This window comes from Schistocerca cancellata, chromosome 1 (assembly GCF_023864275.1).
Source record: "Schistocerca cancellata isolate TAMUIC-IGC-003103 chromosome 1, iqSchCanc2.1, whole genome shotgun sequence".
Taxonomy (NCBI): Eukaryota; Metazoa; Arthropoda; class Insecta; order Orthoptera; family Acrididae; genus Schistocerca; species Schistocerca cancellata.
The window spans coordinates 802,720,144-802,747,018 of record NC_064626.1 but is presented as its reverse complement, the minus strand read 5'-3'; the positions used below and the strand labels follow the sequence as shown (position 1 = coordinate 802,747,018).

Sequence of the window (26,875 nt, the reverse complement as noted above, 5' to 3'; positions counted from 1 at the left end):
AGAGCATTCAGTCTCGTCCTGAAGTCTAACAGTTTCAAATGTGTTCAGAAAACAAACTCCAACCTGGGCGAATTACAGATTGACCATAACGCCAGTGCACAGAAAGCACAGTGAGAGATCCAGAATGTAGAGGTTCTGAGAATGCCAGCCGAGACTCGGATCACTAGCTTTCAAAGATCCAAGTCTGACTAAGTCGAAGGAATATCAAGAAGGTTGCTACCAGAAAAAAAAAAATGTTAAATTTGGCAGAGACAAACTAAGGAGCGACCAAGAATTCACCCACAAGCTTGAAACTATAACTCTGGAGAACAGGGAACAATTATAAAAGGCTATAGTCAGAGCAGCTGAGGAGATTGCCCCACTCACCAAATCAATGAAGCATGTTCATGTTTGGTGGGATAATGAATGCAGTGCAGCAGTACAGCTCAGACAGATGGCTTGGTGGAAATTGAATTGCCAGAAAAATTAAGTGAACTAGGTCAAGTTCTTAAATGAGAGAAAATCTACAAAAACCATTCACAGGGTGAGGGACGCATTTAATAAAAATTCGTTGATACAAATTGAGCAGGTCTCCCAGAAAAATAACACCATAATTTCTGTAAAACCTTCAAATGCAATGTGAACAAATACAACTCCTCAGTTCAAAGATTCCAAAGGGGTGAGGGACGCATTTAATAAAAATTCGTTGATACAAATTGAGCAGGTCTCCCAGAAAAATAACACCATAATTTCTGTAAAACCTTCAAATGCAATGTGAACAAATACAACTCCTCAGTTCAAAGATTCCAAAGGGGTGAGGGACGCATTTAATAAAAATTCGTTGATACAAATTGAGCAGGTCTCCCAGAAAAATAACACCATAATTTCTGTAAAACCTTCAAATGCAATGTGAACAAATACAACTCCTCAGTTCAAAGATTCCAAAGGGAATCAAGCCCATAGTGACAAAGATAATTGCCAGATTCTAACAAGTTAACTTTAAATGTCCTCAGAAGCTCAAGAGACTCCATTCATTCATGAATACAACCCAAATAGCCACCAGATTTGTCTCCGCCCAAGAAGGAAGAAATCAGGCAGAACATTCAAGCACTGAAGAACAAGAAGACACTGACTGCAGATTGGTTATTTGCTGAACTGTGGAAACATGCAGGGAACAAGAGAATTGATAAACTTGTGCAGTTGTTCAAGAGATCCGGGAAAGTAATTAAAAAAACCAAACAAACAAACTTGCAACTGGATGAATCTGTAGCATCTCTCTCCTGCTGACAACTTACAGGATCCTCTTGAAACTCTACAGAACGGAGCAGAACAACAAATCAGTCCACAACGAGGGGGGGGGGGGGGGGGGCTTCAGCAAGGGACAATCACATGCTGAGCTGATTATGAATCTGAAGTCCATCCTTCCATACCTGAAAATCAGAAATAAGGAATTTGTTGATTTCTGGAAGTCGTATGACTCGATTGATTGAAACACCCTATTATAATTAATTGAAGAGTTTGGTGTAAATAGCAAGACAAAAGTGATTATCCATCAAACCCTGACCAACACCACCTTCAAAGTGATGTTCAGGGGAGAGATGTGTAATGCTTTTGAAACCAGGGCAAGAGTGAGAAAAGGAAATGGATTATGGTGTCTGCTTTTCAACTGTGCTTTAGGAAAGGTCATCCGTGAGTGACAGAAAGAAATGAACAATTCTGGGTTAGAAAATGTGGTAAGAACAGACTACAGGTAAAAGAATCTTATAATTGACTGTCTAGCCTTTGCAGGTGATTTAGTGGTCTTCTTGGATTCTGTAGATACAGCAACAGAGCAACTTAACATACTGGAACCATAGGCTGTGAAGGCTGGGCTTCAGATCTTCTTTCAGACGATATACTATATGGCAGACATAAAATAAGCAGGTCAGAAAATTTTAAATACCCAGGTGAATGGACATAGCCTAACCCATCAGAGAAAGAGGCCTTCATGTCCGGCATTAACAAAATGGAAATGGCCTACCAACTAACTAGAGTTATATAGAATAAAAGACTGACACCTTAAACACCAAACTGAGACACTAATGTGTTGCTATTTGGCTGGAGGCTCTAAATATGACAGTGACTCTTGTAATGAATAGGAAAGGCCTAACAGAGAAACTTAGAGCCAAAGAAAAATCCTGGGTCCCATCAAAGAAAAGAATGAGTGTAGAAGACGTCAAACCACAAACTATATAAGCATATGGAGAAGGTAGTGACATGCTTTGGAAGATAAAGAGTGCATTTTATGGCTGTGTGACACAAATGAGCCCAGAACCAAAGGAGCATGCTTCACAGAAGTTGCAAGTTGAAGAACTGGAAATTTCTCCTAAAGATATCCAGGAGTGTGAACCACTTAAAAAAAAGGGACCCAAGAGGGAAAGTAACAACATGAGAAACAAATGCAATGGCATTGGATGGCAGTTAAAGCTAGGAAAGAGAGACAATTGAATTGATGTAGTCCCTAGTTGGTTGAAACGAAGAAAGAAAGAAAGATCTGATGTTTCATCTTGTGGGAGGACACTGTTAGGTTCATTATCATGAAATACGAGGAGAGTTATACTTTCCATAGTGCTATCAGAGAGTGTTGATGAGAAATTGAAGATGACCAACATCTTCGTTATATGGTTAGTAGCAATCTATCCTTTTTGTAATACTGCATTATTCCATCCTGGATTTGTCATTATTTGTTTTCATAAATACCCATTTTCATTTTGCCGTTGGCCAAACTAATGGTCCATGCACTAACAAAATGCAAGAGCCTCAAATTCTACTCCAAATTTCATTCTTCACATAACATACACATGCCAATACTATTTGCTGAGTTTACATATACCCATTTGAATACCACTTCATATAATGTGATTTATCAGTCTACTAAAATCTTCATCCACCGCTCCACAGACAATGACAGCATCGTTTGTTCCACACTAAGCAATACCATTTATTTATTCTGAAGATTATCAGTTTCTGGATACCAGCAAGACAATGAAAATCAAACCTATCATGTCTTGGTGAGTCTGCCATTGACCACTATACTGAGCTGCAACAAGTTCTCTGTGGCATATGGTATGTACAAGGTGTGGACAAAAATATAAATACCAAAAACACAACCATTTATCATGCCTAATACAGTATACGAAAACTGTTGGCATTCAAAACCACTTCCATTTATCTTGAATGGATACATACAGGTCCTGTATGGTTTTCGAGGGAATCTTATACCATTCTTCCTGCCAAATAGTGACAAGTTTAGGTAACGATGATGGAAGTGGATAGTGATCATACACTCTTCTCTCCAAAGTAGACCACAAGTGCTCAATAATATTGAGATGTGGTAACTGTGGTGACCAGGGGAGGTGCAACAATTCTTACTTGAGCTCACCAAACTGGGCTTGGATAATGTGAGCTGTGTGAGCAAGTACCTTGTCATCTTGGAACATACTACCATCATTGGGAAACAAACATTGTATCATGGTATGGACCTGATCAGCCAAAATGGTCACATAATCCTTATCATTAAAGCAATCTTGCAGAGTAAGCATGAGGACCATGGAATACCACATTATGGCTGTCCAAATCATCACCAAACCCCCACCATATTTCACTTTTGGAACATAAACTTGGCTGGAAGATGTAAAAAGTGTGAAATAAGACTCAATCCACCAAGTGACATTCTTACAGACATTTACATCACCAATGAATGAATTCCAGCTTGCCCAGCATTTCCTGTTTCTGGAGCTTCCTTCATGTTGTTTTGATGCAGACGGGGTTTATGAGTGTGAATTTAGTTGTGCTGTGACTTTTGCAGCTGGTGTTTCTGTTATTTTTCATCATTCACATCTTCAGTGACTATCCATCACAATCACTCACACACTCTTTCATCCATATTGCGACTTAGTGGAAGTTTTTTTTCCGCTTTCCCTATGTGCAGTGTAAATCCTCGATACATTTTCTCTTGAAACACAAAACACTTCGGCTATCTTGGTTACATAAGCACCCATCATACAAGCAACAATGATTTGAACTTGGCAATATAACCATGTGTGATTTCTTTGAACAGGAGGAGTGTCAAATACTGTAATGAGTCTCAGATTAATTTGTTTATGATCTGACTCAGTGAGTTGTGACATAATGCACTCACAACTACACAGAACACATGTGACATGTTGAGGTCATTCCACAGGTGCCATCCATGGTCAGATAGAACATTGCAATCTGTGGACATGGCTAGCTTCTGCATTTATGTTCACACATTCATTTGTTGTGGTATTTCAATATTTCTGCCCATGCCTTGATGTCTGGGTTCTGTTTATACTGTATTTATTTCCTGTCAGTACATTTCTTAAGTCTGAGTGATGTTAGGGTTAAATGCTTTCAGTCGTTTCCACTTCACAGTAGCATCTCTGCTTGTAGTATGCCTGAATTTTGATGCTCCTACTATATTGCCTTGTTTTAACTTGCTCATTTCTTTGTATTGTCTCATTCTGTCAGAAAACGTATCTATGGGATTAGCACACTGTGTCTGCATTTTTACACCATTAGATGTAGAGCGTGATGTGACAGTTTAATGTGGTTTGTTCAATGGCAACTCCAGACACTTGGCAATATAACCATGTGCGATTTCTTTGAACAGGAGGAGTGTCAAATACTGTAATGAGTCTCAGATTAATTTGTTTATGATCTGACTCAGCCTTGGGTGTCAATCCAGAATACTTCTCTATGTATTCTTTGATTTCATTAAGGTATACAATGCCACCTAAAATCTCAGTATGACCCAACAGCTCCAGAAAGATAGTTGATGAATTCTCCTATTATAAAATGGTCCTTGCAGATAATTTTGTCCCTTAAAAAATGCTTGAGGTATTGTTAAACCATTTTGCTCAGGAGAGTGAAGGCATTCAGTGTAATATGATTTGTTTGCTGTTGCTATTAATAATCTAGCATTAACAGTGTATCACAATCCCTTTTTGTTGATGATTTTTCATTTACTCACTTCACTCTCCCACCAGACACAACCATAGCTACTTACTTGCAACAGATCCTTGAGTATGATGAGTAATCATTCAATAAGGGTTGCAGTTTTTTCTGCAGAGCAAGAGAGTTGGCAGGAGTTGTGAAAGAACAGAGACAGTTAAGAATTCTAGACATAATATATTAAAAAGAAATTCTGAAGCCAATAAACTTTGTGCAAAATGGTCGTGTTTGTTGTTTAAAATATTTTGTTCAGTGACATTGTCTTTATAGGCTCCATGGACTAGTGTGATATCCATCTGAAAAATTCATTGATTCCATTCATTGTAAATGCATGATCTATCACAGAGGCCAGTTCCAGCCAAATCTCACTGTTAAGACAGATGAGTCAATACATATCATTTGCAAACAGCTTCCTTTGATGCAGCAAATGTTCATTCTGCCTTGTCTGAAACTATTTGCAAGTCATCTTTCAGGTAGACTTAACAGAATCATTCATAAATTAAACACCCATTCTCTGCCTAAACAAAGGATCATGAGAAGGAACATTAGGCAGTAGACATTAGTTTTCTGAAGCAGAAATTGAAAAATATGTTGTTTCTGATTATCACCAAAGTAAGTTTCAATGTGACACACTATAGTACGTCATTGAGACCTTTTAAGATATGTGGAACTTTATTCTGTTATGTGAAAGTTGGAAGACTCCCATTGCTGTCTGTTCATCTTCCTGCAACGTGCATTTTCAGATAAAATTAAAATACAGTATACTCCTGATTATTTGGGCTAATGTGTGGGAGAAGATGCATGAATAACAAAAAAAGTGAGTAATCGAGATATTTTCAGTCATTTATTGTTTGCTCGAAAGTGTATTCAGGTTCTGTGCATATGTACTTAGGCCTGTTTATTTCTTAAAATAGTCTGTGAGGTCTGCTTCTGAGGAAGCTGAAATTTTTTCGCTCAGCATTTCTAATTTGCCTCACAGCAATAATGCCATTGTACTGCCACTACCTCTGGCCCATATAATCTAGAACAATGTCAACACACTGAAATGCGGTACAATGACAAGGTCATGTCTTCATCCCGACTTTCATATTACTGTCCTTTTCTTTGTTTTGTTGTGACAATTTCATTGTCACTCATGTACTGGAAGCCAGGTTCACAGGTGTCGATCGTCAGCCACTCATTCAAATTTTCTTCATCAGCATCTTCAAAGCAATTTAAACCTGTTACCAGATTCATTATTTGTGCAGCTGTTGCTTCTTCATCACTAATACCTTGAAAATCACTTCCTTCTATATCTCCAAGAAGTTTTCTTCATGACCTAATTAGTGTATGTGGCTTGACTTTCTGCAAGGCCTCAGAAATCCCGTGTATTGCATCTAGAATTGTCAACTTCTTCCAGAATGTCACGAAAGCGTCCTCATCAACTAGCTTCCTCAGTTGACCAGCCTGGTAGCACCATTTTAGTAATGCAGCTACATCTTTGTCCATTGGCTATATACTGGCAATTACGTTAGCAGGTAAAAACAATGAGACCATCATCATATATGACAATCCTGTCATTGGAATGTGAAGGGTGTTATCAAGCAATAGAACAGCCTTCTGTGGCAGTCTTTTGTCTTCTGGCAATCACTTAACTTGTGGTAGAAGGTGTGTATGTGGAACAAGTTTTTGAAAATTTCACTATCCATCCATGTCCCTTTTGGTTGTAATAATGCATAGGGAGATCCCTAGCTCCAATATCCTTGAATGCCCCTCTTTTTTATATTATTTTTTCCCAAACACTAGTAATTTCACATAGTGTTTCCTATAGGCACAAGCTGTGCACAGAGTTGTAAGACATTCTTTAGACAGCTTATATTCAGTAGCAATTGTAAGAGTCGAGGGGCATGGAAGGGAAGCAGTGGTAGAGAAGGAAGTGAGACAGGGTTGTATACTGCTACCAATGTTATTCAGTCTGTATGTTGAGCAAGCAGCAAAGGAAATCAAAGAAAAATTTGGAGTAGGAATTAAATTCCAGGGACAAGAAATAAAAATTTTGAGGTTTGTTGATGCCACTGTAATTCTCTCAGAGACAGCAAAGGACTTGGAAGAGCAGTTGAATGGAATGGGCAGGGTCTTGGAAGGAAAATATTGAGATGAACATCAACAGAAGCAAAACAAGGATAATGGAATGTAGTCAAATTAAATCATGTGATGGAGAGGGCATTAGATTAGGAGATGAGATACTTAAAAGTAGTAGATGAGTTTTGCTATTTGGGCAGCAAAATAACTGATGATGGCCGCAGTAGAGAGGATATAAAATGTAGAATGGCAATGGCCAGAAGATAAGTTTTTTAAAATAGAACATAGATTTAAGTGTCGGGAAATCTTTTTTGAAAGTATTTGTAAGGGGGGTAAGATCTGAGGCACAAACTGACTAGCAGAAGGGATTTGTTGATAGGACATATTCTGAGACATCAAAGGAACGCTAATTTAGTACTGAAGGGAAATGGGGGAGGGGGCAAAAATCATAGAGGGAGACAAAGAGATGAATGTAGTAAACATATTCAAAGGGATGTAGGCTGCAGTAGTTATTCGGAGATGAAGGGGGCTGCACAGGGTAGAGTAGCGTGGAGACCTGCATCAAACCAGTCTTGAGATTGAAAACAACGACAATGATCCAGGAGCACGAACTTTGCTGTTAAAAACAAGGGTTCTAGTTGGTTGACACTTCCAATACAGGTCATTTTTGTTTGTGTTACAGTTTGGTATGGTTTGAAATTCTCTTCTTTCACAAATTTCTGGAACTCTTCCCCGAAGGAATCAGCTGCTGCAACATTTGAACTAAGCTGCTCTCCGTGCACAGTAAGCTCTTGAATCATGTGACATTGTTTGAATCTGGTTAGCCTTCCAGATGTGGCATTAAATTCTCCCTCTAACCTTAGAGCTTGATGAAAAAGTCTATATTTTTTGGCACATGTCACACCTGAAACAATGACACCTTCTTCCCCTTTTTGGCTAAGCCATTGCAAAAGAACAGCATCTAATTCATCAAATATAGACCCTTCAGTCTTTTCATGTGAATCGTCCAGAAGCAGAATCACATTTTCTGATACAGTTGTGTGTTTTCTGCTAATTCTTTTTAATGTCCCAAGCAGTCTGCATTCCAGCACTTAGTTTTGCAGCAATTTCCCTCTTCTCAGATCTTTAAGTTAATTCTAATTTTTGTTTTAATGTCAACACATATCTTTTGTTTGTTCATCATCTGTTTTACAGATTTCTTGTAACTTGTTTTGTTGACACTTACACCCCAATTAACATTAGAAAACTGAACCTGTTTTCAGTTTATACAGAACTTTCTGTCTGGTAACAGTGGGAACAGTACTCTGTTGTTAAGGGGCACTTGGTTAAACAATGAAAATGGCACTTGTTGTCAAGGGTGGATTGATCGTTGCTGTTTCCTAGAGCCTTTTTTCCTTTTTAAAGCACAAATAGTCTGCAAACCAGATAATCAACACATAAGTAATTTGGAGTACATTGTATGTGATTTCGAACATTATGCAATACTTATTGCATTGGGCCAGTTGAAACACCTTGACTGAGTGAAATCCTTTATCTGTTGTGATTACTTTAGTCCTCACAAATGATAAAGCAGATTTCCAAATACCCAACATTGTTTGCATCTGCAATGTGTAAAACACTGTTCAATGTATGGTGCAAGATTAAAAAGATTTTTGCCTTATCAGATAATTTATCTCAATGCAGTTAGGCGTGCTTGCACCATGTGCTTTGCTCACGTATCTTATAAGTATGTATATATGTAAGCTTGCATCTGTTAATTGAAATTGATTTGCATTAACTACAAATTTAATTATTTGATTGAGTTAAGTGAAGAAGATTAAGGGAGCAGTGTATACGAGGGGCTTTCAGTAAGTAATGCAACACTTATTTGTTTAGAATTCCAATACACCATATTATTCCCCACTCTTTTGGCTACAAAACCATGTTTTTCAACATAATCTCTATTCAATGTGTCAACTTCATGCCACCTTACTGGGAGGGTCTGCATGCCTGCACAGGGTCCAGTCAAGTTTCGTTAGCTCCTCTTCTGTGTGCAGACTTGTGTGAGGCCTTACATTCTAATGGGGAAGGAGAAGTTTGTTGCATCACGTTGGATGAGTCTGTGTACACATTCCGACATTGCAGTAGTCGCAGCTTTGTGCAGTTGGCTGACACATGGGAGACACTATGGTGACAGACACTATGCCCCAACGCCTCACCATGCTTTTGTTCACTCCCAGGTCCCTGTAGACATTCTGCAAGGGCCTGTGGATATCTGTGATGCTCTAGTTTTCCATGAAAAGAAACTCTATTACAGCTCTGTGCTTGGAACACACCTGTGTTACAGACACCATTTTGAAGGCTATGTGTAACACCACCAACTACGTGAACTTCATGAAACTATAGGGGCTGATGTGGAAAGATTCCACGTCCCACAACAAATTCTGCATTTTTGTCAACCGACATTAGCCGAAAAAAAAAAAAAGTGTTGCATTACTTATTGATTGCCCCTCGTTTTTTCAATTTTTTGTCAGAACACTATCAGAACTGAAAGCATTACTCCAAGCATCAATCTTATGTTACCAAACTTTGTGGAGATGCTAATCACATTACTAGTATTAAGTGACTAAACTATCATTTTATTCAGAACTCATGCCAGTCATCATTGTCATCGTAATCACCACCACCACCACACCACCACCACCACCACCACCTTCACCACAAGGTGCCACTCTAGAGGCACCGAATTCATTCTTGTATTCATTGTGGAATGGAAGCAAATACCTTCCAAATGTCATGTTGAGGAATTTCATGCCATATGTGAAACACATGCTATGTCACTTCATGAAGATTGCTAGCTGGAGGCTGGTTTGTTTTAAAACATGATGCTGTACATTAAATAATTTCCTGTTCTGTGCACCAACAAGATGTGTCATTGTTAAGTCTCTTTTTCTAAGCACACTACAAAAGACCAGAAAATTCCAGATAGTAAGTTTAGCTGGTAAGAATGTTCAGAGCAAAGCAGATTGGTGAGTAATGTCTACATCTACATTCACATGCTGCAAACTGCTGTGAAGCACTTGGCAGAGGATACTTTCCATTGGACCACAAATTAAGTTTTCTTTCCATTTCATTTCCAGAAGTAATGTAGGAAGGACTGTTTAAATGCCTCGTGCTCATTTTTGTTGTGGTCTTCACTGAAAGACAGGTTTGATGCAGCTTTCCATGCAAATGTATAAGCTGTGCGAGCCTCTTCACTTCTGCAAACCATTGCAACCTACTCCACTTAAGCTGCTGACTGTAGTCAAACCAATCACCTTCTACAAGTTTTGTCCCGTACATTACCTTACAATACCAAATTAACAGTTCTTGGATCCTCAGATGTGTCCTATCATTCAGTTTCTTCTTTCAGTCAGACTGTGCCAACAATTTCTTTTCTCAGCACTTTGATTCAGTACCTCTTCATTAGTTTTCCGATACATCCATACTATCTTGGTGGGTTCGTTTGGCTACCGTGGGGCCTCAGCCTTTCCAGCATCTTTTCCCTTCCAAGCTGCATGTCTATCCTCTCGCTATTCTTTTTTAACTCCCTTGGGGAACATGTCTGGGATGTTTTTGGGAATGTGCTCTGCATTTTTTGTGGCCTGACATCAGAACAGTCTCTCCACCATTTTTGATTCCACTTTTCTTCCTTCGGTTCCCTTCTCCTATTCTTCCTTTGCTTTGGCATTTGAGGATCCTCTTTTTCTTCTTCCTCCCTGTGCGGTCCTGAAGGCCAAGCCATGCATCTGATGCATGACTGGGAAATGTGTAATTCCCAGCCCCAGGTTGATGGGTAGTGTTCGCACATACCCCGGGTACATGCCAGGCCCAGGAACGGGTGATTGCCTGAGCTGTTACCTTTGTTACCTTCACAAATTGCCAAGTGGTTACTCTGTCAGGTGTTTGGAATGTGTGACCTGAGGTGTGAACAGTCACCTAAAGCAGGTGTGCCCTCCCCCCCCCCCCCCTTCCCTGAGGGGTGCCCCCCCCCCCCCCCCCCCTCAGTTGGAAGGATTGCTCCATTGGAGGTGGTGGCAATTGTGGGGGATTCTCTCACAATGAGCCAATACTCTTCTTCACAGTCTATGTCTACTTAACAGAAACGAAATGAGGCTAATGATTCAAAAGCCCTCCCAGCTGCCCTGTGGGTCCTCATAGTTTCATGTATTGAAGACGGTCAGTCCTTTGCAACAGTGGTAAATCCATTTATTATTCAGAAAGATGCTGATCCAATTGCTGGCCCTATGAAATCCTGCTCTTGTTTATGCAATTGCACTTTGATTTTGGAGATGACTTCTGATTCTCAAGCACAACTGCTTGCAGCTTCACTCCTCCACGGGTATCTTGTTCGTTTTGAGTCCCATTGCATGCTGAATTCTTTGCCTGGTGTTATTTACACCAGGCTGCTCGATGGTCTGACCGAGGCAAAAGTCCAAACATTTCTTTCTGATCAGGGCGTCATTGCAGTCCACTGGATGATGAAAACACACACTCTTTTTCCTGACTTTTAATATCATTACAGCCATACTCAAATGTCCGTTGATCCCCAGCCAAGTGTGCAACCTTGATGGGGATGCTCACAAGGGTGATAGTCGGCTTCCTCCTTCCCTCTGTATCAATCACAATGGCAACTGAGCAGCCTCCTGAGATTGTTGCATGTATCTCCATGAGTGGGCCATCCAGGAGATGTGGGTGAAGGAAAAGGTGCCTTACCCTGTTGCCACAAGTTTTTTGGCTGTTCCGAAACTCTGCATTTTATCATTTGGCACTTACAATACTGTTCTTGCTACATCTTGCTCCGTAAAGGACGTTGGCACACAGACATGTGATTTTAAATTCAGCATCATGGTTGTAAGATCACCCAGTGTCATGGTAGCATCCCCATCTCCTCCTTCTCCAGCTGTGCACCTCACGGGGCGAAGCCATCTGCTATACCATTGGCTGGCTGGAAAGGACATAATGAATACTTCCGTGATGACTTCTTAAGTCCCTCCAGCCAACAAACATCTGAATTGTCATCTGCCATCTACAAAGGCTCCAAGAAATCAAACAGAGGCAAATGGTCTTCCCCTTTGCCGATTTGGAGATCCACTTTGGTGGTGTTGCCATGTGATACCCTCACCCGGCCGACCTCCATGTTGCCGGTGCACACTGCCAACAGTTTTTCTGCCCTGGACTCCACAGACTGGCAGAAGGAGAATGCTGATGCCTCTGCAGATCTCATGGAGCCGGATCCTCCACACTCTGCAGCCAGAATCAGTGAGTCTTCGTACCCTGGCACTTGGCAGCTGCCAAGGTGACGCCCCTTCATTTTTTTCCCTCTTTGCCTTTCCTCATCATGACTTTCCTTCAGTGGAATGTTCGTGACCTAAAAAGAGGAATTACAGTTGCTCTTGGAATCACAGCATCCTCTTGTTCTCTGCCTCCAGGAAACAAAATTGCATCATCACGACCGCTTTGACCTCTCGCATTTTTTTCTGGTCCACTTTGACCTTCCCGCTGAGGACAGCATTCTATCTCATGGCTGAGTCATGCTGCTCCTCCGGGATGACATTCATAGTGAAACCATTTCCCAACTACCTGGCTTCAAGCAATTGCGGTCCACATTTTCCTTCCCCACTTCACCTTCTGCACTTCTCTCCTTCTGCACTGCCCAGCTTGCCCACCGTCTCGAGTGGTCCATTCTCTCTGACATGTACTTGAGCGATCATTTCTTGTGTGCTATCTGTTTCCTGACTCCTATGTGGCCCATATGCATGCCCAAATGGCAGCTTTTAAGGCCGACTGGAGGCCTTACTCCTCCCTGGTGACTTTCAACGAACAACATTTCCCAGTTGTGATGACCAGGTAGACTACCTTACCAACTTTATCCTTACTTCTGCAAAATGTTCCATTCCTTGTACTTAATCTTTGCTTCACCATGCCCTGCTCCCTTGGTGGACTGAGGCATGCCGTGACGCAATTCGTGTGTGGAGACATGCTCGGTGCGTTTTTAACTTCCATCCTATAATGGCAAACAGCTGTCATTATAAACAGTTACATGCACATTGTTGTTGCGTTCTTTGGGATAGCAAAAAAGCTGGCTGGATTTCACTTACTAATTCTTTTAACAGTTCCCACTCTGTCTTCCATTGTGTGGGCTAACCTCTGCCGGCTCTCTGGGACTGAGGTCCATTCCCAGTTTCCGGCCTGACCGTAAAAGATGTCATAGTGGACCCTATTGCTATCCCCAACAGCTTGGGCTGCTATTTTGCGGAGATTTCAAGCTCCAGCCACTCTTGCCCAGCCTTCCTCTATCAGAAATGAGTGGAGGAGGCTCAGGTGATACCCGTCTCTTCTCAGAATCGTAAGTGCTACAATGCCACCTTTACTATGAGGGAGGTAGATCATGCTCTCATTTCATCCCAATCCTCCGTGGCAGGGCCAGACGATTTTCACATTCAGATGTTGCAGAACCTTTCCCTTGTGAGCAAGCACTTTCTCCTTCATACATACAATCACATCTTGGCAGAGGGCATGTTTCCCAGACACTGGTGTGAAGCCACTGTATTACCTTTACCTAAGCCTGGTAAGGACAAATACCTTCCTTGTAGCTATCGCCCCGTTTCTCTCACCAGCTGTGTGTGAGGTGATGGAACATTGATACCTGCTCAACTGGCATGGTGGCTCAAGTCTCGCAATTTGCTAACCATTGCACAATGTGGATTTCGTGTGTGCCATTCTGCAGTTGACCACCTTGTCACTTTGTCAATGCATGTCATGAATGGCTTTCTGTGGAAATACCAGACTGTGGCCATGTTTTTCGATTTGGAGAAGGCCTATGACACCTGCTGGAGGACAGGTATCCTCCATACTCTCTTTAGGTGGGGCTTCCAGAGTCATATGCCCCATTTCCTTCAGAAAGTTTTGAAAGACTGAGTTTTCAAGGTATATGTGGGTTCTGCCTTGTAGGACACCTTTATCCAGGAAAACGGTTTGCCTCAGGGTCCTGTCCTGAGCATCGTCCACTTTGCTCTCGCCATTAACCCTATTATGGCCTGTCTCCTGTTGGGTATCCCCAGCTATATATTCATTGACAATTTTGCCATCTATTGCAGTTCTCCATGGACTTGTCTCCTTGAGTGGCGTCTTCAGCATTGTCTTGATGGTCTTTACTCATGGAGCATTGACAATGGCTTTCACTTTTCCACTGACAAAACTGCTTGTATGAATTTCTGGCATCACAGTTTGTTTCTTCCACCATCTTTACATCTTGGACCTGCTGCTCTTGCTTTCATTGAAACTATGAAATTCTGGGGCTCATGCTTGATAGGAAACTTTCTTGGTCCTCCCACTTGTCTTACCTGGCCGCCCGCTGCTGCCGGTCCCTCAGTGTTCTACATGTCCTCAGCAGTACTTCATGGGGACCAGACTGGACCACCCTTCCCCATTTGTGCTTCTTTTATGCGTCTGCACGTCCATCAATCTTACACTGCCTCAAACAATCCACCATTGTGGCATCCATTTGGCCAGTGGTGGCTTTTACACTAGCCTGGTTGAGAGTCTGCATGCAGAATCTGCCGAACTACCGCTGTCATACGACGGTGATTTTCACCTCAGTGGATATGCGTGCTATTTGTCTGCCATGCCTGGCCACCCATCCTATGCCTCCTACTTCAATGACTTCTTTGATTGCTAGCATGGGGAATGTCACCTTTTCTGTCACCTCCTGGAGTTCACTTTCAGCTATTGCTTCAGCGGCTTAACTTCACACTACCTGCCACTTTCCCAATGGGTGTGAACCCTTCACCACCTGGGCTTTGTGCACCAGCCCATGTTCACTTTGGACTTCCCGCACTTCCTAAAGACACTACTCCAGACTCGCTCTATTGCCTCGTTTCTCGACCTTTGCATGGAACTTCACAATAGTGCCTTTGTGTACGCTGATGACTGCATTGCCTCTATGGTGTATTTTATCGACCTTTTTCCAAGTCCATGTTTTTAGCTGTCTTTCCTTCTTTCAATTGGGCTTAACATTTTTAACTCCTTTCTCATCTTCGTGTTCTGTGGTTCTGACATGGGTGCGTATGACCCTAGTTGTTCTTATGCCCTAAAACAAAACAAAACATCCATACTATCTTCAGCATTCTCTGGTAGCATGTTTCAAAAGCTTCCATTCTTATTTGTACTGTTTATTGTATAAGTTTCACTTCTTTTCTTACAAGGTTACATTCCACACAAATACTATGAGAAAAGGACTTACTGCCATTGAAATTTATGTTAGTTAACTGATTTTTCCATTACTTCTTGGTATATCAACTTCACAATTGCAACTGAAAGTCACAGTGTTGCATATGTTCTACAGTATTAATTTGTTTTATTAACTGATTTTCAGCATACAAAGCCATCATCAGACTTTTGCTGACTTTTGAAGTCTAATGATGGCCTTGTAAGTTGAAAAATGATTGATTAATACTGTACAACATACACAGGAGTGTGCTGTTCATTTATAAATTTATATTAGATATTGAAATATTTCTCTTCTACAGAAATGGTTTTCTTTCTATTGGCTGTCTACATTTTACATCTTCTGTACCTTCGCTCTTATCACTTACTTTGCTGCCAAAATAGCAAAACTGATCTACTGCTTTCAATGTCTTAGTTCCTAATTAATTCTCTGAGCACCACCAGATTTAATTCAACAGCCCTTCACTATCCATATTATACGGTTGCTGATATTCCACTTTAATTAGTCAAATTTGCCTTTGCATACCCTATGGGAATCATATGTAAGAGGTAGAGAGGTTCTTAGGTTCATCCCTCAGTATTCCTGCTCGAAATTTTATAGTTAGTCTTTTGCAGTTTAGCTGGTGTTTGTCTTGTTTGTCTTCAAGTATTTTCCAGTTCAGCTTTTTCAGCACTTTGGTGATTCTCTTATATAAGTCAAACCAACCTTTTACAATTTTTGCTGCTGTTGTTTGTATATCCCCTGTTAGTCCTCTTTGATATGTGCCCATCACTCTTGAGTAATGCAGCAGGATGGATTGGACAAATGTTTTCTTGGAGATCTTCTTTGTAGGCTGACAGAATTTTTCCCAGTGTACAACACTGAATCAAAATCTGCTATCTGCTTTATGTATGCTGAACTCTGCATTGTCACTCCACTTTATATCCCCACAAATTGTTACACTCTGGTATTACTGATTGCAATTGTGGCTCATTTGCACAGTAATCATACGGTACTATTATTTTGCATTTTGTAAGGTAAACGTTTTTGAACAGTTAAAGCACATCTTTGCACCACCTTGAACTCAAGATCTAATTGGACATCTGTGCAGATTTTTTCAGGTAGTACTTCATTATAGGTAATTACATTATCTTCAAAAAGTCTTAAGTTACTAATGATTCTGTTTGTCACATCATTAATATAGAGCATGAATAGCATGTTTTCTGACATATTTCACCGGGGCACACCTGAAGTTACTTCTACTTCTGTCAGTGACTCTCAGTCAGAGATAACATGCTCCTCCTTCCTAACAAGAAATTCTCAACCCACTTAAATATTTTGTTTAATATTCTATATAATTGTACTTTTGTTAGTAGATGCTAGGGTGGCACTGATTCAAATGCTTTACAAAGTCAAGGAATACTGCATCTACTTGATTGCCTCAGTCCAAGATCTGGACTTGCATTCAGACGTGCATCCAGTCATCCAGATTTAGCTTTTCCATGATTACTCTATATCACTCCAGGAAAATTCTGGGATGGTTCCTTTGAAAGGGGATGGTCAATATTCTAAAATTCTACAACATACGGTGTCAGTGATATTGCATGACACTTTTGTGGTTCACTTGTGATACCTTGTAGTGTGACCCATGCTTCCTTTTCGTGTGAGGAATTTACAGTATAATATCTTCAAGAGAGGGACTAACTCAGCTGCACATTCTGTATAGAATCTGTCAGAGGTTTCATTGAAACTGGGAGTTTGCTCAGTTATAGCGATTTTAGCGGTTTCTTGTTGCTGTTGACACTGACACCTATACCACTCACTTTTAAAGTTGTGCAAGAATTAATCTGGAGCGGTATTCCTGGATCTTCATTTACAAGGAAACATTTGAAAATGTATTCCAGCTTTTCTGCTTTTGTTTGTCTATTCTTAGTTTCAGTTCCTGTTTCTGGATACTCGCTTTATTGCCACTGACAGTTTTAAAATATGAAATAACTTGTTTGGGTTGTGCAAAAAGTTTTTGTTTATAAAACTATCTTCAGGAACAGCCAATAACACATATGAAACAGACTGAATTCATCAGGAAAGAATGATAATGAATAATATAGGGTGAGGCAAAAGTCTGGATATTATATTTATGTGTGTCAGAATTGTCACAACTATGGTACAAAATTGTTTTAGATTATATTGTCTTGGACCAAAACTGGCTACATTTAGCACAACTGGGTTAGCCATGTGTAGACTCTACATAGTACGGGTGTTTGAACACAGCTCACACTGCTGGAGGTGTAGTAGTCTACAGGTGTCCACAGTCACAGGGAGTCTGTTTATCCTGGAGGCTCCACTTCCACAATTGTTCCTTTTTTTCAGTTTCAGGGAATAGTCTACTGAGAGACTTACAGGTCATTCATTCCTTGCGGTGGTGTGAAGTGAGTTCTGTGGAGGGTTGACCAGTCACTGTGCAGTTCTTTATTTCCATAGAGGCAGTTGTGTGTAGTGTAGTATCGTTGAGGGTCTAGCTATTTCTAGATTGATGGACTGTGATGAAGCCATACAGCAGATTTATTGCTGCAGTTAATGCTCTTGTTTTCTGCTTTTTGGTTGCTGCTTCTCATCTGATGTCCAGTGGTGTAGACCAGCAAGACAACACAGCATGGCTTGCTTGTTGGCCTCAGGCATTGTGTTATGATACAGTATGGTTTGTTAAGGCAGGCGGTTCCACTGCTGTCCAATCAGGCAAGGGCACTCTCAGTACACTTACAGGCAGGCATAGGTAGTGCAGGCTACCTGCCAGATGGCCCTGCTGCACGCATTCTGCACATGTGTGAGCTGCTACGCCCACCCAGCCAGCGTGTGCTCTGCCATCGCAGTCTGCAACTTTCTGTTTACTTTTGTAAAATGTTTTCTGTAAGTGAGCATCCTTTCCAAGGTGAAACCTAAATATTTTAGAGTTCCACGGTGCTCCAGTGGAGTACCTTCTCAAGTAAGCTGCAGGATTCTTGTAACCTGCCTGTTATACATTGTGTAACAGACGTTTGAATTTTAGTAGGATTTGCTGTGGGCTGTTTGTCCTTGTAATAGATAACAAATTGTTCTATAATGATTGATAGATAGTTCTCCACAACCTCAAAGGTGTCTTTTTGGCTGTGATGGGACCATCATTACCATATTAAAATTTTTTTGGCTGTTGAGGGAGGTGATGGTCGTTAGTATATTTGTTAAAAAGTATTAGAACAAGTACACTATCCTGTGGGAGGCCATTATTCTGTGTTTTCTGTCAGCTCCTCAGTTCTTGAAAGTCTACATAAAATCTTCAGTTTTGTAGAAGTTTATGATAATTTGTGTCAGCTTGTAGTTCTTGCTAAGAGCGTATCATTTCTGTAACAGTTGTTGGTGGGTGAATTGTTGGCCACTGAAAGGTCCAGAAGACAACCCCCTTGATTTATATGTTTTCGGAGCTGCTTTCGATGTGCTCCATTAATTTCAGCACTTGCATTGGACTGCATTTACACGATCTGAAGCCAGCTTGTTGTGAGATGACTTGGCCACCTCTGTAAGATGATAGACTAGTCTTTCTTCAAGAACTTTGAGTAAATGGCACAATAGAGAGATTGGTCTGTAGCTTTAAAAACTGCCCCATTCGCTACATCATTTTAAGACCGCAATCCCTGCAGGTTTTCTCAAGCTGCAGATTTCAGATTTGCTGGGTTTAACTCAGTTATACATGTTTTCCATCATCCATCCTTTTGTATGGGGTCTGAAGTGTTGTCTTTGTTGGTCTCACACTTCTCTGACACCGGCTGCTTTACAGTTTTTTCATTTGACGATTGGTATATCCAGTTCTGGCATGTCTGTGGTATGTATGGATTCATGCTCCTCATGCATTGTTGTGATTGGTTTCTCGTTATGAGCAGATAATGTGCAATTTGGTTCAGTTTAATGTTTTTGTGTGTTGTTCTTTTAGTAGAGTCACTGGCTGGAAATATTAAGTTTCTCCAGGCCCTTTGGCTGCTTGTGTTTATGTCAGTATACCTCATCAGCTTAAGCCTTCTCTCTGTCTTTACCTTCACTATTAAAGAGATGATGAGTGTGTCATTTGTGTGTTTTTTTTTTTTTGCCGAAAGTGTTCCCCTCAGAGGAAACATGATATTCATGCAGTAAGGCAGCAATTTCCTGTATGCACCCTGTACGTAGTTTGTTCTGTATCTTATACTCAAGGATGCTCAAGAGCATTTTTTTCTAGCATCTATGAAGATATCATACTTTTCTGGGATAGGGCTGACAGTTTGAACTGATTCATCCAGTTGTTGTTGTTTGTTGTTGTGGTCTTCAGTCCTGAGACTGGTTTGATGCAGTTCTCCATGCTACTCTATCCTGTGCAAGCTTCTTCATCTCCCAGTACCTACTGCAACGTACATCCTTCTGAATCTGCTTAGTGTATTCATCTCTTGGTCTCCCCCTACGATTTTTACCCTCCACGCTGCCCTCCAATACTAAATTGGTGATCCCTTGATGCCTCAGAACATGTCCTACCAACCGATCCCTTCTTCTGGTCAAGTTGTGCCACAAACTTCTCTTCTCCCCAATCCTATTCAATACTTCCTCATTAGTTACGTGATCTACCCATCTAATCTTCAGCATTCTTCTGTAGCACCACATTTCGTAAGCTTCTATTCTCTTCTTGTCCAAACTATTTACCGTCCATGTTTCGCTTCCATACATGGCTACACTCCATACAAATACTTTCAGAAACGACTTCTGACACTTAAATCTATACTCGATGTTAACAAATTTCTCTTCTTCAGAAACGCTTTCCTTGCCATTGCCAGTCTACATTTTATATCCTCTCTACTTCGACCATCATCAGTTATTTTGCTCCCCAAATAGCAAAACTCCTTTACTACTTTAAGTGTCTCATTTCCTAATCTAATTCCCTCAACATCACCCGACTTAATTCGACTACATTCCATTATCCTTGTTTTGCTTTTGTTGATGTTCATCTTATATCCTCCTTTCAAGACACTGTCCATTCCGTTCAACTGCTCTTCCAAGTCCTTTGCTGTCTCTGACAGAATTACAATGTCATCAGCGAACCTCAAAGTTTTTATTTCTTCTCCATGGATTTTAATACCTACTCTGAATTTTTCTTTTGTTTCCTTTACTGCTTGCTCAATATACAGATTGAATAACATCGGGGAGAGGCTACAACCCTGTCTTACTCCCTTCCCAACCACTGCTTCCCTTTCATGTCCCTCGACTCTTATAACTGCCATCTGGTTTCTATACAAATTGCAAATAGCCTTTCACTCCCTGTATTTTACCCCTGCCACCTTTAGAATTTGAAAGAGAATATTCCAGTCAACATTGTCAAAAGCTTTCTCTAAGTCTACAAATGCTAGAATCGTAGGTTTGCCTTTTCTTAATCTTTCTTCTAAGATAAGTCGTAAGGTCAGTATTGCTTCACGTGTTCCAGTATTTCTACGGAATCCAAACTGATCTTCCCCGAGGTCAGCTTCTACTAGTTTTTCCATTCGTCTGTAAAGAATTCGTGTTAGTATTTTGCAGCTGTGGCTTATTAAACTGATTGTTCGGTAATTTTCACATCTGTCAACACCTGCTTCCTTTGGGATTGGAATTATTATATTCTTCTTGAAGTCTGAGGGTATTTCGCCTGTTTCATACATCTTGCTCACCAGATGGTAGAGTTTTGTCAGGACTGCCTCTCCCAAGGCCGTCAGTAGTTCCAATGGAATGTTGTCTACTCCGGGGGCCTTGTTTCGACTCAGGTCTTTCAGTGCTCTGTCAAACTCTTCACGCAGTATCGTATCTCCCATTTCATCTTCATCTACATCCTCTTCCATTTCCATAATATTGTCCTCAAGTACATTACCCTTGTATAGAGCCTCTATATACTCCTTCCACCTTTCTGCCTTCCCTTCTTTGCTTAGAACTGGGTTTCCATCTGAGCTCTTGATGTTCATACAAGTGGTTCTCTTATCTCCAAAGGTCTCTTTAATTTTCTTGTAGGCAGTATCTACCTTACCCCTAGTGAGATAAGCCTCTACATCCTTACATTTGTCCTCTAGCCATCCCTGCTTAGCCATTTTGCACTTCCTGTCGATCTCATTTTTGAGACGTTTGTATTCCTTTTTGCCTGCTTCATTTACTGCATTTTTATATTTTCTCCTTTCATCAATTAAATTCAATATTTCTTCTGTTACCCAAGGATTTCTACTAGCCCTCATCTTTTTACCTACTTGATCCTCTGCTGCCTTCACTACTTCATCCCTCGAAGTTACCCATTCTTCTTCTACTGTATTTCTTTCCCCCATTCCTGTCAATTGTTCCCTTATGCTCTTCCTGAAACTCTGTACAACCTCTGGTTCTTTCAGTTTATCCAGGTCCCATCTCCTTAAATTCCCACCTTTTTGCAGTTTCTTCAGTTTTAATCTACAGGTCATAACCAATAGATTGTGGTCAGAGTCCACATCTGCTCCTGGAAATGCTTACAATTTAAAACCTGGTTCCTAAATCTCTGTCTTACCATTATATAATCTATCTGATACCTTTTAGTATCTCCAGGGTTCTTGCATGTATACAACCTTCTTTCATGATTCTTAAACCAAGTGTTAGCTATGATTAAGTTGTGCTCTGTGCAAAATTCTACCAGGCGGCTTCCTCTTTCATTTCGTAGCCCCAATCCATATTCACCTACTACATTTCCTTCTTTCCCTTTTCCTACATCATGGAAAAATTTGACTATTCTACCTTTGCAAAGTTTCATCTTGCTCTGAAACAAATCTTCTGCGGCCTTGTTACCAGCAGCATTGGACACTATTTTTTACTATATATTTCAGATGGGTGCACAGACTGTTTTTTGGCAGTAGTGTGCTATTTATTAATTGAGAAAAAGGAGGAAAATGTTGTCATACCCATGTGTGGAGATGCAAACACGAAGATAAAAGTGGAGAGGCTGTAGTGGTATGGAGCCTATCAAAGGTTGTGTCACTCCTCCATGACAATGAGCTCCCACCATCTTTTAATAACAATAGATAACGCACATTAGTTATACTTACATCGCCACAATGTACACATGTTCGTATTATGATTCATAGATATACTTAACAACTCAGTCCTTGTAGAAAGTTCCTTAAAATCCAATTTGGTCAAAACCTTCAGTGTAGTTATTCGGAATAGGAGGCATGAACTGTTCATACACATTTTACAATACATATAACAGTCAGACTACAAAGACATGCATACAGTGAACTTGTTCCAGAACTGATCTGATGCATAACTATATTTGTCTCACAACCTGTGGTGTGTCTATACAAGTTAACATAATGAATGAGACTTGCAGGCATGTACGGTGAGTACCCAAGATGATCCTTCTTATCCTATGCTTCCATTTTCCTAAGGAATATCATTATTTATCATACATTCAAACTACTGATCATTGACAGGCTGTTCCCATTTTGTGCTTGCACTACTGTTTCCCTGAAGGTTATCATTATTTGCTGTGCGTTTGAATTGCTGATGATTGACAGACTACTAACCTTTTGCAGAGTCTTCCCTCACACACAGGCTTCCCAATTGCTGAAGTGTGTCATATTGATTCAGTTTTAGTTTCAGTAGGAGACAAACCTCAGGAATGTTGGTATAGACTGTTAGTATAGTAACGCGAGTCCTCCCTGGTCCCTGCATTCCCTGTACAGGTCTTATAGACGTACCACTATCATTCAAATTGACAACTAGTGATAGCTTGTTTACTTCCAGGAGAGGAAATGCTATCTTCAGGAGACAGTAGTACATGATGCATAGCTCATAACTGTTCAAATGTTAATGTTTTCCTTCCCCCCCTCACCCCCCACCCCAAAAAAAGTAGGTAATCTGTGAAATTTTTCAACTTTCATCCTGTGAAAAAGTATCTTATCCATGTCAACCAAATGTCTGGCATGTTCAGCACATTTATTTTCATGGTAAAGGAAAGTCTTGGTGAAATATAAATAATTTAAGATGTAAAAGTAACCAATTGCCATATAGTTCAGATGTTGATTCACTGATAGGCACATAAACAAGACTAGAGATATGACTAATTTAAACAGCCCCATTACCACCTGACAAAAGAGTTGTACCACAGGTGGATACTATCTATATTATCAGCAAAGTAAAGGGCAGGGAACATAAATTCTATACTTAGCTTTCTATAAAATTTTGGTGGTATTAATTTCTTTTTCATGAAGGTTCCAGCCTTCCTAAGGCTTTAATATTAGTTTTTCGTCTTCCTGTAGATCAACATTAGCATTATTGTAAGTGTGCTAACTCAGAAAACATCCATTTCTGGGTGTGAGCTTTTCCAATTTAAAAGCCAGATTTGCAAAATTCTGAAGTTGATCTGGAGACAGATTAAAAAAAGGAAGTAATATTAATGTCTTAAGAAGATTGGTCATATCCTCCTGTGCTAAAAAAATACTAAGGATCAGTATGGAACATCAAAAGTGGCACATTATCAATAAATTTGTGTCAGGATGTGAGGAGCCAATGCCATATATGCCATCAGTGATAACATTTCATAGCATCACTGACATAAATTTCATCCTACCCAATGATTTTTTTACATCCCATTCACTTGTGAAATTCTCTTACCCATGAATTTCTTATTCTAGATGCTAATCTCGAACAAGTGAGGTGGTGCAGTGGATTGGTTATCTCACTGAACTCTGTTCAGTAGAGGTGATGTTCACCCTATCTTGTTGTCTGTATCTAATGAATGTGACGGTGTTAAAATGTTAAATCCTAATATTTTTTCCTTCCTTCTACTCTTGATTACACTCTGCTTGACTTCCTCAGTTAGGTAATTTCATAAATCACAACCATATCAGTATGGAACACAAAGCTTCCAGCATTTATGGCAGTAATGAGAAAAGTTACATCAAATGTCAGGGAACATCGTCCTCTGCTGGAGCTGTAGAAATTGTGATTTGCTGTCACTGATGAAAAGTGTTTATAATTAGAAGTTTTCCACTTCTCCTCCCTTTTACCTTGAAGTGTGTGTGGTGTTAATGGTGGTAGTGATACACCGATTAGTTTACGAATCTGCAAATGTAGTACATACTACTAAATCAGAGAAGCATATGACATTTGTGTGGGCATGTTGCCATTAAGTCATTCCAGAACAACTGAGTCTCCTACAAAATTCCCAAAATTGTGTTGTTGTGTAGTGGTACAATGGGAAAATGTGTTTTCTGAAATTTCATTTTTGTGAAGTGTGCAAAAAGCAGATACAGGGTGCTTGCCTCCCCTCTCCATGGAGGGGGAGAAACATGGTGGCTTTAGGTACAGGCATTGAACCACACAAAACTGGGTTGCACTGATATAACTAGGTGGCTGTGTTGGCACTAGAAGGAAGTGATTATGGTTGGATTTGAGCCTTTTCACTCACAGTAAATAGCCAGCATCAGTGTGACATGGTGAAAGATACAAGAAATGAACTCAATCACTGCTCTATTGTCATCTGTGTTCCTGGCTGTATTGTCAGAAATGTTCCTGACTTCTCAAGTTAAGTATCACTCTCACTGCAGACCATTGTAGTAGTGCCAGGTTCTGTCTTCTTAAAAAAGTCTTTGTGTTATTTGGTGGCTGCTCACTATTGAATCTGAGATCCTTTGCCTGGAGGACCATTCCTGCTAATGCCACTGCTGTTGCGTGTCAACTCGCAGATGCCATGCTGCTGCCTGGAGTTCCCAATGTGTGGACCCAGCAGCTCAGTCCATACAGGCTAGGCTAGGCTGCAATTCATGACATGCAAGTCAGGCATGGCTTACTATAGCAATTGAGAGAAAACCAAAATACGGGGGTTGGAACTTTAATATATTTATTTACAGCTCATAAAAAATAGATACTTCTTTCAAAGTTTTACTGACCTTCGAAGTAGTCACCAGCATTGTGTATAACCCATTGCCAGTGATGTGGAAGTTGTAGGATACTCTTAGCAGTGCCAGTTGTGTGACAGTTAGAGTGGCGCAGTCTATTGCCCGATGAATTTGTAGCAGTTTTGAAGTGAATTTGTGTTTCCTTTAGTTTAGAGCTGTTACTGGTTTGTTTGACTGATAGGGCTGCTAGGTGCCATACCACCTACTGCACTCCCCTGACTTAAGCCCTCATGAGTAAACTCGATTTCTAAACTGAAGGAAACATGTCATGACATTCGCTTCAGAACTGCTATGAATTTGTCGGGCAACAGACCGTGCCACTCAAACTGTCAACACAACTGGCTCTGCTAAGAGAATCCTACAACTTCCACATCGCTGGCAATGGGTTATACACAATCCTGGTGACTTCTTTAAAGATCAGTAAAACTTTGAAACATGTGTGTATTTTGTATGAGCTGTAAATAAATAGTTGCCACTATTAGAGGACACACTCATTCCAGTACTAGCACACTCGTACTATGCAGTAAAAATTAAGTAAGTCTATTTAAATGTACACACAGATATTTCTATCATCCCACATACTGATAGCCTGATGTGGTTTTGTGGTGGTTTACTGTGCCACACTGAGTGAGTAGTAAGCTGTTTTCCATTTCTGTCTCAAGTTCACAATTTTTGAACAGTTTTAACTCAGTGAAGCACTAATAGTTTATGCAGTTCACACAAAGTAGCTGCTGTGTAGAGATTTAACCTAATATTCTTTGTGTTGAATTATAGTACTGACTGAGGTAACCAAATGGTTAAGTTACTGGATGTGTATCCAGGAGGAGTGGGATTCATACTTCAGTCCCTGACTCAGATTTTCAGTTTCCCACTGAAAACTGACAATGGAATCATAACTGAAGTGGCAGCAGGATTACTCATTCGCTATTGAATATTAACGTTTTGGAACTTACTTTAACTGTTTTGTGTGTGAGAGGGTGAAACTAATCTATAAGAATCTAAGTCGAAACAGATGGCAAGAAAAGTCACTTAAATTGTCACCAGAGAAATAAAAACCACTAGAGATGAGCATGTTGTATGCAGTGTAAGGTATGCAAATCCTTCCTGTTACCAAGTTTCTAAATGCACTCCTCACTCCTATTTTGCTGTTTTATCTCTCCATAATGGACATTTACATTTATTACGATCTAATCCAATTTCCTAATTTTAAGGTTGAATTATTTTCTTTGGTCAGTGCTTTACAAATATTGTATCTCAATTCATACAAAAATTGGTTACCTGTTCCATGTAAATGTAATGAGACTACTGTAAGTGGCCAAATAGTCTAATTGCTGAAAGGAAAAAAAGTCATGGTCATTTCTTGTTACAGTTACTTCATAAAATTGATTGAGACATATCATGTGAATGTCTGTTACAGGAGGAGCACCATTTGCAGTTGTGAAACTCAATATTGTGAATTTGAACAAACAGTCAAAGATGTACAGCCAGGGTATGGCACCAGTTTATCGAATAGTTCCTGGACGGAATAGCTGGGATAGAATTAAGGAGAAGCCTACTTTTGTTGTAAGTGTGTACTTTTTGAAAAAAATTCTTTTCGTGATAGCTCAAAAATTAGAGAATACAAATAAAATAATAGAGTGACTTATGTTTCATTTGCTTTTAT

The 26,875-nt window shown here is 40.2% G+C and overlaps 1 protein-coding gene across 1 annotated transcript in view; it reads left to right on the top strand.

Moving 5' to 3' along the window:
* The window catches only part of LOC126187923 (cytosolic carboxypeptidase-like protein 5), a 164,263-nt gene that overhangs the window by 21,703 nt on the left and 115,685 nt on the right, over nucleotides 1-26,875 (top strand). Inside the window, exon 4 of the mRNA XM_049929288.1 lies at nucleotides 26,630-26,775. Within this exon, the coding sequence (XP_049785245.1) occupies nucleotides 26,630-26,775 (146 nt within the window). The remainder of the gene's footprint in view (nucleotides 1-26,629; nucleotides 26,776-26,875) is intronic.